The sequence below is a fragment of the Haliotis rufescens genome, unplaced genomic scaffold, assembly GCF_023055435.1.
Source record: "Haliotis rufescens isolate VD_foot unplaced genomic scaffold, xgHalRufe1.0.p SCAF_23, whole genome shotgun sequence".
Lineage (NCBI taxonomy): Eukaryota > Metazoa > Mollusca > Gastropoda > Lepetellida > Haliotidae > Haliotis > Haliotis rufescens.
In genome coordinates, this window is record NW_025963924.1 from 6,891,620 (window position 1) to 6,906,160 (window position 14,541).

At 44.2% G+C, this 14,541-nt stretch overlaps 2 protein-coding genes across 6 annotated transcripts in view; both read right to left on the bottom strand.

The window, feature by feature from the left end:
- The window catches only part of LOC124146536 (universal stress protein PHOS32-like), a 63,135-nt gene extending 57,262 nt beyond the window's left edge, over nt 1-5,873 (bottom strand). Inside the window, exon 1 of one of the 2 annotated variants that reach the window (XM_046516853.2) lies at nt 5,553-5,873. The gene's annotated coding sequence lies outside the window, so the exon portion shown is untranslated. The remainder of the gene's footprint in view (nt 1-5,552) is intronic. The other variant, XM_046516854.2, reaches the window with a different exon arrangement.
- Nucleotides 5,874-11,537: 5,664 nt separating this feature from the next.
- The window catches only part of LOC124146535 (adhesion G protein-coupled receptor E1-like), a 124,375-nt gene continuing 121,371 nt past the window's right edge, over nt 11,538-14,541 (bottom strand). For 3 of the 4 annotated variants that reach the window (XM_046516849.2, XM_046516851.2, XM_046516848.2), the window contains exon 17: nt 11,538-13,646. In XM_046516849.2, the coding sequence (XP_046372805.2) occupies nt 12,956-13,646 (691 nt within the window). In that variant the 3' untranslated portion in view covers nt 11,538-12,955. The remainder of the gene's footprint in view (nt 13,647-14,541) is intronic. The other variant, XM_046516852.2, reaches the window with a different exon arrangement.

Genomic DNA, 14,541 nt, shown 5'->3' on the forward strand with positions numbered 1-14,541 from the left:
GAATGCTTCAACCACTAGGCTAAAACAAACTGGGAATATGAAGATGATATGTAAGGATACCATCATACCAGGACTGAATGCTTTTCATTTAATACGCTGAACATCTAAATTGAAATATATATGAACTTGAAAAATGTTTTCACCAAAAGTACATGCCCATAGATCTCAACTTCAAGGGGATATTTACAACTAAAATAGCACAGAATATTACTACAGCTATCTGCTATGCCCAGGCTAACATTATTTACTAGGAGAAAGACATCTCGAAAAATTGCATCCGGATACCTGCCGGATACCTGCCGGATACCTTCAGCAATGTTCAATTTTCATGGTTAGTTTTCAATATATTTTTAGGTGTTTCACACTTAATTGAACAAAATGCACCCCCCAAATTGTGACATGTTTTTGGAAACTCAGAATGAGGTATCCGGTGCCGGATCCCTGGACACCCAGATTGAGGTATCCGGTGCCGGATACCCGGATTCCAGGTGACATACTTTCCGGTGAGGTGTCCATGCCGGATACCACAGATCTGGTATCCGGCAAGGTATCTGCCACCGGATACCCGGACGCGTTTTGGGTAAGTGTCCGGTGGTATCCGGCAGGTATCCGGATACCGGAAACTGCATTTTTTTTGCAGTGTCTATGTCAGCATTGAGTTTCAGGTTCTGTGCCTCACTGTGCTTTGTTACAGTTCTAGCTCGTTGGTAACTGGAATTACACTACAACTCGCAACTTGACATGGAATCACGAAACATCACGATGATTGTTTAACGAAGAAAGCTGCATGTGTGCTCATACAAGCCATTAACACGATAAGGAATATCAGTTTCAATAATGACACATTCGCGAAGACCCGGGTTAGAATAGGTCTTCAGCAACCCATGCTTGCCATAGTAGGCGACTATGCTTGTCGTAAGAGGCGACTAACGGGATCGGGTGGTCAGGCTCGTTGACTTGGTTGATACATGTTATAGTATCCCACTTGCGTCAATTAAGTATGATAGTCACGTTTTATTTCTTTCAGCTCGTGCCCGTAACGTACGTACGCTGCACACGCTGCTAAATATATGTTGGATTGTAACCACATGATCAAAACTTAACGATGATATTTACCTTCAGCAAAATGTATATTTCTTGAAAAGCGCACATTTAAATTTTGTCATTACTGTACGTAATATTCCTTAATGGCGTGTTTTCAATTTATAAGTAGTGCACACATCCAGCTATCTTCGTAACTTAATCAACGGGATATTCGCGATTCTATTTCAAGTGAAGAGGACTATAGCCCAGTTTAGAAACCAGTTCGATTGTCCGTACACGCAATTCCCGTTTAACGGTTTAAACACTTACAGTACGTTAGGCTCCAAATGAGAACGATGTGTTGCAAACAGCTCCATCAGTAATTGTCACCATCAGCAGAGACACAAGCAATTTCGGACGACGAGGGCCGTAACATGAGCGAGTCAGATTTCGATTAAAATTATCATGAGACGACCCTTCTTATGGTGTCATTCCCTGTACAGTTGTGTAGCACGTGCAGTACGTGTTTGCGCTGTTCCTCCTACCGTTGTGCCCCCCTCCGTTCAAGATGTCAATTTGTACACATAACAACATGATAGTTTCTTAAACAACGTTTTCCAGTGATGGGAATAAAATTAACAAACAACGGATCTTGTTAGGTACAAGGTATTCATTGCCGTACCGTATTGACATTAAATAGACTGTTCCTGATTTTGAGTTATTTTGCAATTCATCTTTCTCATTTGGAGCCAAACGGATTGTAGATACCGTTCAGTAGTGACGCGGAACTGAAATCAGCATACGTGCTGTATGTACAGCTGTTGTGTGAGACGATTGATGAATGGTTTGAGTGAGGGGCTATTGCTGCATTGATTTAATGATGCCACGAGACGTGAGCAGGCGGCGCCGTCAGTGACAACAATTTCCGTGGCAACACATCCAACTTTAGGAGGCACTGCTATGTGATTGATAGGAGCTAAGATACCAATATCAGGAACTTATGTTTGTTTTACGACTAATCTTTACCCGATGTGAATGTAGATCTCAAGCATGTTGTGTCTAAGCCTACTGTGTCTGTTATTCAGAGTGTGCTCTAGTGTAGTGGTGTCTCAAGGGAGGGTATCAGTAGTCAACTGGTGTCTCAAGGGAGGGTATCTGTAGTCTACTAGTGTCTCAAGGGAGGGTATCTGTTGTCTACAGGTGTCTCAAGGGAGGGTATCTGTAGTCTACTGGTGTCTCAAGGGAGGGTATATGTAGCCAACTGGTGTCTCAAGAGAGGGTATCTGTAGTCAACTGGTGTCTCAAGGGAGGGTATCTGTAGTCAACTGGTGTCTCAAGGGAGGGTATCTGTAGTCAACTGGTGTCTCAAGGGAGGTATCTGTAGTCTACTGGTGTCTCGAGGGAGGGTATCTATAGCCAACTGGTGTGTCAAGGGAGGTATCTGTAGCCTACTGGTGTCTCAAGGGAGGTATCTGTAGTCTACTGGTGTCTCAAGGGAGGTATCTGTAGTCTACTGGTGTCTCGAGGGAGGGTATCTATAGCTAACTGGTGTGTCAAGGGAGGTATCTGTAGCCTACTGGTGTCTCAAGGGAGGGTATCTATAGCCAACTGGTGTGTCAAGGGAGGTATCTGTAGTCTACTGGTGTCTCAAGGGAGGTATCTATAGCCAACTGGTGTGTCAAGGGAGGTATCTATAGCCAATAGGTGTGTCAAAGGAGGTATCTGTAGCCTACTGGTGTCTGAAAGAAGAGTATCTGTAGCCCACTGGTGTCTCAAGGCAGGGTATCTGTAGCCTACTGGTGTCTGAAGGGTGAGTATCTGTAGCCCACTGGTGTCTCAAGGCAGGGTATCTGTAGCCAACCGGTGTCTCAAGGGAGGGTATCTATAGCCAACTGGTGTCTCAAGCGGGGGTATCTATAGCCAACTTGTGTCTCACGGGATGATCTCTGTAGTCTACTGGTTCCTCAAACCGGGGTGTCTGTATTCCACTGGTGTCTCAAGGGAGTGTGTATGTAGCCAACTGGTGTCTCAAGAGAGGGTATCTGTAGTCAACTGGTGTCTCAAGGGAGGGTATCTGTAGTCAACTGGTGTCTCAAGGGAGGGTATCTGTAGTCAACTGGTGTCTCAAGGGAGGTATCTGTAGTCTACTGGTGTCTCGAGGGAGGGTATCTATAGCCAACTGGTGTGTCAAGGGAGGTATCTGTAGCCTACTGGTGTCTCAAGGGAGGTATCTGTAGTCTACTGGTGTCTCGAGGGAGGGTATCTATAGCCAACTGGTGTGTCAAGGGAGGTATCTGTAGCCTACTGGTGTCTCAAGGGAGGGTATCTATAGCCAACTGGTGTGTCAAGGGAGGTATCTATAGCCAATAGGTGTGTCAAAGGAGGTATCTGTAGCCTACTGGTGTCTGAAAGGAGAGTATCTGTAGCCCACTGGTGTCTCAAGGCAGGGTATCTGTAGCCTACTGGTGTCTGAAGGGAGAGTATCTGTAGCCCACTGGTGTCTCAAGGCAGGGTATCTGTAGCCAACCGGTGTCTCAAGGGAGGGTATCTATAGCCAACTGGTGTCTCAAGGGGGGGTATCTATAGCCAACTTGTGTCTCACGGGATGATCTCTGTAGTCTACTGGTTCCTCAAACCGGGGTGTCTGTATTCCACTGGTGTCTCAAGGGAGTGTGTATGTAGCCTAGTGTGGAGAGGGACTGTCAAAGTATATGTGCCTGTAACGTTGTTTATCTGCCGATGTGGTGCCCGTGGTCTGTGAGACTGTCGCGTGTACAGGCACTTACATAGCGGAGGATGAAAGGGGTGAATGGCGGTGTGAGCTGTGTGACTCAGCGGATAAAGATGTATACCTTCCACTCCTGATCATTTGATCACATTCGGCAATCAATATCCAAAGCCGCTTATATGGGAAGGGGGCATGCGCTAAGGGAGCATCACATTGTGAAGATCCTTGCAGCAATTAGACGACTGCTGAGTCGGATGCTGGTGATTAGATGGATGCTACCAACGTCACTGCTCATATTGATCATCCGATATGTTTCAGATTCAATGCTGAATAATTGTGACAGTCTTGTGTTATATGTATATATAAGTCTTGAATCTGTGTCCATGCATGGTCCAATATGTGTCTATTCACTGTCTAAATTATGTGTCCATTCACGGTCTAGATTATGCATGTGTCCATTCAAAATCTAAAATGTATGTCCATCAATGCTCTATAATATGTGTCCATTAATGCTCTAGATTCTGTGTCAATCCATGGTCTAGAATCTCAGTCAATCCATTGTCTATGATCTGTGTCAATCAATGGTCTAGAATCTTTGTCAATCAATGATCTAGCATATGTGTGTTAATCAAGAGTCTAGAATCTGTGTCAATCCATGGTCTAGAATCTGTCAATCAATAGTCTAGAATCTTTGTCAATAAATAGTCTATCTAGAATCTTTGTCAAGCAATGGTCTAGAATCTGTGTCAATTCATAGTCTAGAATATGTGTCCATCAATGGTCTAGAATATCTGTCAATCACTAGTCTACAATATTTGTCAATCAAAGGTCTAGATTCTGTATGAATCAATGGTCTAGAATCTGTGTCAATCCATAGTCTAGAATATGTGTCAATCAATAGTCTAGAATATCTGTCAATCACTAGTCTACAATATTTGTCAATCAAAGGTCTAGAATCTGTATGAATCAATGGTCTAGAATCTGTGTCAATCCATAGTCTAGAATATGTGTCAATCAATAGTCTAGAATATCTGTCAATCCATAGTCTACAATCTTTGTCAATCAAAGATCTAGAATCTGGGTCAATCAATAGTCTAGAATCTGTGTCCATCCATGGTCTAGAATCTCTAATCTATGGACGGAAACTCCCTCTCTCATGTTTCTCTCCTTTCACCTTTTTCTCTCCTCTCTTTTTTATCTGTATCCCTCCCCTTCTGTCTCTGTTGTATATCAACAAGCGTACTCAAGCACTGGGGTCAAGTTGGCCTGACATGTTTTAATACAGGGTATATATGAAGCCTTGCAGTATGCCTCCCTTCTCCCTTCCACGCACGCTCATTGCACTAGATGATGAAACTTAAAGATGGTGTTATCAGTCATAAATCAAGATAATAAAAAATCTTACACACATATGCACTGTGACTTCGCTGACGTTGGAAACAGTACGGCGGAGTGACGACAACCTTTATCAAATACCGATTTTCAAAATAATGTCTGACTCGAAACATGCATTGACATGAGGAAGTGTAAGTTCAATCGCCAGAGATTATCGACTGCCAATAGCTGATGTGACATCGATCATTACCTACAGACACACTAAATACACACGCGTGAAAATCACTGGTTTTATGCCAGGTACATGAGGTAAAGGGTTAAGTTATTGATCATACATACAATGGACGTAATACAAGTCTATCGTCAGCGTATCAAAAGCCACGAACAAATACATGTACATAAACACAGGTAGAGCCTATAAACAATACACCGTCTTCCAAGCTTTAAATGATAAAATATTACCTACCAATATGCACGTAGTTTGGTCGCTCCTTCCTCGAAGACTTCCAGGAACCCGGAAGTGATGGAGGTGAACGCTGATGCTTAGTGACCGGACTGGCTGTTATAGAATGACCACTTCGTCAGATGGAAAATCGTGCGTTTGTGGCAAGCCCTCACATCGGATCCCTCCAGCCTGAGGGCTTGTATTGATCAGCTGATTCCGACTGCGCTAAAGGCTTGGGAAGAGCGAGCAACGGGCAGGCTGCTGATGTGGGGAATTCGGCTAAAAATATCCACTTTCAACCTAAGTCTAATAAATCAATTAATCGTATGGGGACTGAAGAAATACTATTATGAGATTGGCTACCACTTTCTCCAAAGCATGTTGAGATATGTGTCACTGGCTGTCTTGATAGGCGACAGTTAACGTTTATCGATGTTTTTGTCAGCTTCATCAGTGCCTGGGGAGGCATCATTACACGGCCCCGATATCGGGGGATCCGGATCATGTTACGGGGATGTCTCAAACCGACATCAACTGCATCAATTCTCTGGGATGACTTGCGATTGACTAGCATTCATACGTTCACAATGTTGTTAGAGTGTTTTCTAAAGTCGGCCAAATTTGTTATTTTGGTGAAAACTTTGCGCTCTCCTCTCAATATTACGGTTGTAAGAGAGTGTGGCGTGTGTCATTCTCCAGTTACTTCGACACACTGAAATGAAGATTTACTTAATTTAATGTTTAGATAGTACCTCAATAAGGACATGTCAAGGTAAAAAGTCAAACAAATCGGTCATTATTAATTAAGCAAAAGGGTATATATATAATCTGATCGGAACTGTCGATTACTCGAGAAAATACTGTTACAAAAGTCGATAATTCGATGGCAGGTGATGTTAGTTTCTACGTATATTATAGGATCATCTAGGTAGATAGATGTAAGTTGTTTAGATTGTGGCACAACTGCGCTTCCATAGTTGGGGGCCTATCCTGAAATGCCCACGGTTTGCAGATTTCATTCATTTGAACAGTGTACATGGTAGAACACCACGTGTAGACCACCTCAGGTAGAACACCACAGGTAGAACACCACAATCAGGACATAACCTCAGACGTTCATCACCGTCAAGTCCACACGATCTTCACACAATACGCGACCCGTGAAGATCCGGGGTAGAATAGGTCTTCAGCAACCCATGCTTGCGATAAAAGGCGACTGTGCTTGTCGTAAGAGGCGACTAACGGGATCGGGTGGTCAGGTTCGCTGACTTGGTTGATGCATGTCATCGATGACAATCGCGTGGATCGATGCTCATGATATCAATCACTGGATTGTCTGGTCCAGGCTCGATTATTTACAGACTGCCTTCATATAGCTGGAATATTGCTGATTGCTGCTTTAAACAAAAAAACAGCCAACCAAGCAATACGCAACTCAAACAGATCGTTCATTAAGACGAATATTTGCAGTATTCGAACACATTTCTTGCCTTCACTTTTGAATTATAGTTACATTGAAACATTTATCCTCCAGTTTTGATCTTTTAGCTATAGGTACATGCTTGATCTTGGCCAAAGACAGTTTAAACCAGCTGCATGCCCCCACTTAAAGACAACTGCTTACATGATACATGTAATCTACGTTATGTTGTTATCTTCGTGGTTGATGGCAATAAAAGAGTTATTTAAGTAATTACGGCAAACCCTAGACTACTGCTTGTCATGTGGTGTAGTATCTTCTGTGACGTCTAAGAGCGAGTGAATGAGTGAGTTGGGTTTAACGCCGCTTTAAACAGTATTCCAGTTATATCACCTCGTCAGCTTAATGTGGGAGGAAAGCCCGAAGTGATGCAGGTCTCAGACGTTCACGACTTCGGTGAAACCCACGAGCACGGGTATGGTGCTGACAAACCTAGAAACATAATCAGGGCGAACCGGGAAATCGAATTGGGATACGACAACATGCATCAAGCAAGTCAATAAGCCTGACCACCCGATCCCGTTAGTCGCCTCTTACGATAAAGCATGGGTTGCTGATGACCAATTCTCACCCGGATCTTTACGGGTCGAACAATACATCCTTCCATAGAAAATAGATTAAAGAAACTGAATATGATAATTCCAAACTAGCATTCACATACCGTATCAAACACATCACCGTCTAATAACCATTGCTTGTTTGTTGTAATCTCAGCCACCATCACACTTTCTTTTGCCCGTCGGTTTATGTTCACAAGCGTTCACCCGGAGAGCGGAAGGTCCGGGGTTCGATCCCAAGCCGCGTCATACCAAAAGACGTTAAAAGATGGTACTTGTTGTTACCCTGTCTTGCGCTCGGCATTAAGGGGCTAAAACAAGGACTGGTCGGCTCGGAGTCAGTATACTGCGTCTGAGTGGGGTATTCATGTAAAACTGCAGCATGGTATCTCAGTGTGCTAGCACTATGAATCGGCATCAGTCCGGACTAGTACAAGCAGCCACACACACACATACACGTATATGCACGTCGCTATATAAGTGCAAAAATCTTGGACGCGACGTTAAACCCCATTTCACCTCACCACTTTGTGTTCACTACAGCTATATAAGCAAATGATGAACGTTTTGTGGGAATTGATGTTTAAGAATAATACCGCAACGTATATATGTATACAGTCATTATGTTTGTTTGTTTGTTTTTTAACGCCGCACTCAGCAATATGACGGCGGTATGGACCAGACAATCGCCTCTTACGACAAGCAGAGTCGCCTTTTACGGCAAGATTGGGTTGCTAATGACTTATTCTACCCCGGATCTTCACGGGTCATATACATTATGTATAAATCGCAATAGTTTTGATAACGGTAATATCTGTATGGAACATTTAAACAATATCTCAGATACATATCAATTCTACACCAAACAGTTGAAACGCTCATAAAATGCCCAAGGCATATCTAAAAAAAAAGGATTCCGTTTCAATACACGAAACGAACGCGCCTCGAACGTTTTGAAAGTCACCCCTGTCACGAGACAGGGGGCACGGGTGGCCCAGTCGTCTAAGGTGCCGCGATTCACTGTGCAGAGTTGCGTCCCTTGGGCACGCCAGAAACCTATGATTGTGGGTTCCAATCCCGATTCGCCCCGATTATGTTTCTTGGTTTGTCAGCACCATACCCGTGCTCGTGGGTTTCACCGAAGTGGTAAACGTCTGAGACCTGTATCAGTTCGGGCTTCCCTCCCACATTAAGCTGACACGCCGTGATATAACTGGAATACTGTTAAAAGCGACTCGCTCACTCACTCACTGTCACGAAACACAAGTGCCACGATGAGACATTTAAATTTAAAAAACGTAAAAATATATACCAATGGTGCATATTAATGGAGTACCCTGGTTAAACTGCAGTATCTCAGTAGGCTAGTATAGTTAAGTATCTCAGTGGGCTAGCACTATAGAACCGGCAGTAGTCCGGACTAGAACAAGTAGCCCCCCACACACGCGCGCTTGCTTGCACGTCGCTTCATAATCTTGGACGCGACGTACAGCCCCTTTTCATCTCACCTCCCCGTCAATATCACCCCAGGAATAGAAAGTATGTTCCTCCACACCCCGGCCCCTCTTTCCCGGAATACTGGTATATGATGTAAAACAATGCTCTCTTTTTACTCAAACGGTAAAAGTTTAAACAGTGCGTGAGTCTGGTTTCACACCGCTTTCAACAGTATTTAAGTTAGTTTCCTAAAATTGGTATTACACGGGAGCTCCTTTGGTATTTTATTTATTACTTTGAACCTCATTTGATTGAACTAGGGGAATTCCCTTCAGAAAATGGGCCAAGAGTGTCATAAGTATATAGGCAGACATGGAGGCAGTCAGTTTAATGTGTGTGAGTGCCCAGACTTGACCAGTGGTCATATTGCATATTGTTTTTTCTCTAGTATGGACTGATGGCGGCTTGACAGACGCTGAACGAGTTGGAGTCGCTGACCTCTAACCCCTCACAGATTGACGCTGACCAACTGGCTAATTTTACAAATATCCTGGAGAAGGTGTTCACCAACTCGCTGCTTAACGCAGAGGTACGTCATGTCGTCATGTGCGCACACACACACATACGCTCGCACTCACGCACGCACGCAGACAAACAAACACACACACACGTCGCTATGTAATTGCATTAACCTTGAACGCGACGTTAAACACCATTTCACCTCATCCCACGTCCCCGCTGTGTTGCGTCATTACTGCTGAAGAAGGCGTAAAATCTCACTTAATAAGTTGTAAGCCCTGATCAAAACGTCCATTAACACTGCAGCCAAAAACCTAAAACGTCACGGTTTGGGAAGCAAGGACCGGCTTTCATCAGCGGCGTTGCGTGCAAACAGCTAAACCCACAAGGTTACAGCACCCTGGTTCAACCTGTTGGACTATCGAGAGGAATCTATCAAACATAAACATTTGATGGAAGAGAAAGCGGTGCGCTATTGAAAACAAGGTGAGGTGAAATGGGGTTTAACGTCGCGTCCAAGATTATTGCACTTATATAGCGACGTGCATGCTTGTACTAGCCCGGACTGATGCCGATTTATAGTGCTAGCTCACTGAGATACCATGCCGCAGTTTAACATGAATACCCCACTCAGACACAGTATACTGACTCCGAGCCGACCAGTCCTTGTTTAACCCAGGGCGGACGCTCTACCACTAGACCACGGAGGCGGTCATTGAAAACAAGCAACAAGACAGATCCCAGTCGGAGTGATGCAGAGGCATCACACAATTAAACAATAAACTAGCGCTTGAATTAACAAAGATGACGTTTACAGAAGCAAGTGAGTGTGTGTGTGTGCGTGAGTGTGTGTGTTTGTTTGCGTGCGTCAATGTATGTGCGTGTATGTGTATGTACATTTGCGTGTGCGTGCGTGTAGGTGAATACTCACATCAGTTTTAGAACCATGAGGCTCATGCTTAAAGCGTTTGCCCGCACGTACATTTCACGCGTGCACACACAACACTCACGTACATAACTTATGTACAAAACTTACGTACATAACTCGTTTATAACTCACACGCATACCTCTCACGTATAACTCAGGACATTACGCCATTTTGCCTGTTCAATGAGTGAGTGAGTAAGGTTTTACGCCGCTTTTAGCAATATTCCAGCAATACCCAGCGGGGGACACCAGAAATGGGCTTCACACATTGTACCCATGCCGGGAATCGAACCCGGGTCTTCGGCGTGACGAGCGAACGCTTTAACCACTAGGCTACCCGACCGCACCTGCCTGTTCAATGAGATACAGTAATGGCGGATCCATTCACTTGTTTCTCCTAACCACGCCTGGTACTGTGAAACCGTGTCAGGACAGATATTTGTCTTTTGTATAACAGTTAATGTCTGTCTTATATCATCTGCTGTTTCATACCCCAGTGAAAGGGAAAAGGAGTTTTTACCAATTGTAAAGCGAACTCCAGCCGTGATGACACATTATCTGGACCTAGACTGTATGTTTATCATTCGGCGAAACCCACAAGCATGGTATGGTGCTGACAAACCTTGAAGCATAATCCGGGCGAACCGGGATTCGAACCCACGATCGTTTTGCGACAACTGGGCCATCCGTGCCTCCCAAACAGGTGAGGTGAAATTGGGTTTAACGTCGTGTCCAAGATTATTGCACTTATATACCGACGTGCATGTACGTGTATGGGTGTGGCTGCTTGTACTAGTCCGGACTGATGCCGATTTATAGTGCTAGCACACTGAGATACCATGCCGCAGTTGTACATGAATACCCCACTCAGACACAGTAGACTGACTCCGAGCCGACCAGTCCTTGTTTTAGTCCCTTAATGCCGACCTCCAGACAGGGTAACAACAAGTACCATATTTTAACGTCTTTTGGTATGACGCGGTCGGGGATCGAACCCCGGACCTTCCGCTCTCCGGGCGGACGCTCTACCACTAGACCACGGAGGCGGTCGTCTCCAAAATAGCCACGAGGACACAACAGCGCAGTTTGAGAAGTAAACATTTATTTCAACAAAGGATAAATAAATTATGCATTCTTATAAAATGGCATCTCTGTACAAATCCTATGTTATGACCCGACAAGGATTTCATCAATGTTTGGCATGAGTTTCTCCAGCAGTAATACTAGATGTGATGAGGATGAGGATGAGGAACAGTGCGAAGTCGAGTTGGAGCGTTCAGCATTGCTCATATTCACATTAACCGATAGCAAGGGATGAAGATTGTGCCGTGTGTTATGGTAATGGATGAAACACTGGCAGCAGTTGTCTGAGAATGTTAAGAAATAAATCCAGAAAATATAAATGGGAATATAGAACAGAAATAGATGGATAGGCTTGGGATACCAGTATATATGTAATGGCAGTGTTGTTCAACAACGCATGATTGCAAAAATATGACGACAACCAAGAGGCAAGGTTAGGTTAATATCATGTTTTCCGGTCAATAGTATGTATAAAGTGAAACCTCATTAATCCGGACTGCACATTAAGTAGTGAAAACAATGACCGGATTAAGGAATCATGGGTACGGGGGAAGTCCTTTGGTCATATATCGACGTTCCCCGCCGTAGTCGCCGGCCCGGATTAACAGTGTCCAGACTAGAGAGGTTTCACTGTAAAGGGTGTGGTAGAAAAGGATAGGACTTATTTTTCCAAAATTAAAATGAATATGTCAATCCTCATTATTACACCTTCGAATGTTTTTTTTTATAATTTCAATATTGACAAAGTTATCTAAAGCACAATTGTAAATATTTCGCGTAAATCACAATATTAAAGATAAGTTATCAATAAGGGACTATCTTTAAGTTTTTTATGTGTTCAATCTGTATTTTAGTATATCGTCTGTAAAATACATTGGACAAGCACATTTATGATCAATGACATAAGTCTTTTTATGTACATAATTTACATAACAAATGGTGTAATTATTCAAATGTGTATTAGGTCGTTGATGAAGGTTAGAAATTCAATGTGAAGGACATTCAATGCTCATTTTAAGTTTCCCATGACGTGATTGTCTCAAACAATACAATGTACACACACAGAACAACGTGACACAATGAAATACATTAACAGCGTCGGAATATGTACAGACAAGCACATCACTCGGTTCCTGTGACGTGGAACATGTGCTTCCCGTTGAATGGTATCTGAGAGAGTTACCTCCCCTTGTATGTGACTTCAAGTCCAAAGTTCACAGCTCAGATACATTGCACCATTCATTGCCGTGGCATAATATACACAATACTCGACTCCTCACAGCGTCAAGGAATCCGCTCATTGTACGATTAGTCAACGACTTATCCTCCTTCAGTTCAAAATGATGTTGAGAGTTTGAAACGGTTCCTATGAAGACGCTTCAACTGGTTCTACAAGTGGGTGAAGACGCTTCAACTGGTTCTACAAGTGGGTGAAGCCGTCTTCACACATGTCGCTGGTCCGAGTGGGAGGGGTGTTATTGTCTAAATACACGTAATCTTTTGTGTGAAAAACTTGGTCCTCAGAATTTTTATCGTCGCCGAAGTACTGGTTGTCATTTCGCACAGAACCGTTTTCGGATTGCAGCCCGTTCAGCTTCGGGTGGTGCCAGCCATTGGATTGCATCACATTGGATTTGAGAGTGCCACCGAAATGGACGTTAGTTCTGGATTTGGAGTGATCTCCTTTCGACGAGGTCTCGGAGTAGACAGACTTGATTGGACCTCTCCTGGTTTTGAGGGTACCCGTCTTTATCAGCTGGATCCAGGCGAGTCGCGCCTCTGGGTTGTAGAGGCACCGGAATACGAAGATGAAGAATCCTTGCAGTGAGTTGAGGATGCAGAACAGATAGTTGAAGACGACCCTGGCTTCGTTGACTGCAATTGGTCCAAACACCCACGTGACACCAAGGAGAATCATGACTGTGAAGGCTCCGCGCACCTGGGCGGGGGTCACGTGTTCCTTGTCCTCGCGCTGCTGTTGTTGAAAACGAGGCTTGAGGATGACCCTGGCCACCATGATGAAGACGATGGTGTTGACGAGGACGATGAGGCAGCCGGGGCCGACGAGGGAGACGTAGTAGGCCACCTTGTTGGCCTGGGAGATGAAACAGCTGCAATGATGAAAAGTGTTTCAGTCACTTGGGGTTTAACGTCCCTTTGAGTTATAATGAGTGCCAGCTTTAATTGAGAAAAGACGCAGGTCTTTTATGTTTGGTCATGTTTACCGCTCACGAGCGTGAGTTTGATGCTGCCTACAAAGGATCATAATCGGAGGTGAAACGGAATTGAACGTCGCGTTCAAGATTATTGCACTTATATCGCGTATGTGTGTGTGGCTGCGTGTACTAGTACTGGTTTTATAGTGCTAGCCCACTGAGTGAGTGAGTGAGTGAGTGAGTATGGTTTTACGCCGCTTTTAGCAATATTCCAGCAATATCACGGCGGGGGACACCAGAAATGGGTTTCACACATTGTACCCATGTCGGGAATCGAACCCGGGTCTTCGGCGTGACGAGCGAACGCTTTAACCACTAGGCTACCCGACCGCCTCGCTAGCCCACTGAGATGCCATACTACTGTTTATCATGGATACCCCACGGACAATCCTTGTTTTATGCACTTAATGTCGAACGCCAGGCAGGGCAACAACAAGTGCCATATTTTGGTGTGACGCTGCCAGCGGAGCGAACGAACACGGACCTTCCGCTCCACTAACAACAACACGGAGGCGGACCCTGGTAGCCGAATCTCTTCAACGAGTGTTTAGATCACCAGGACGCTGTGATATTGAAGTAATATTACTTACTTCGCCCTTATATTTTTATGTGGCGAACTTCGCCATGCTGTAGCAGCAATGATATCATTATAGAGCTGTTATGTTGCTGACTATGCGGTGAAAGAGTTTTAATATGACTTACTACGCCCTAACATAGCAGCAATGTTACTTTGTATGTTGTTTAGCGCCGCACTCAGCAATATTCAAAATATATGACGGCGGTCTGGAAA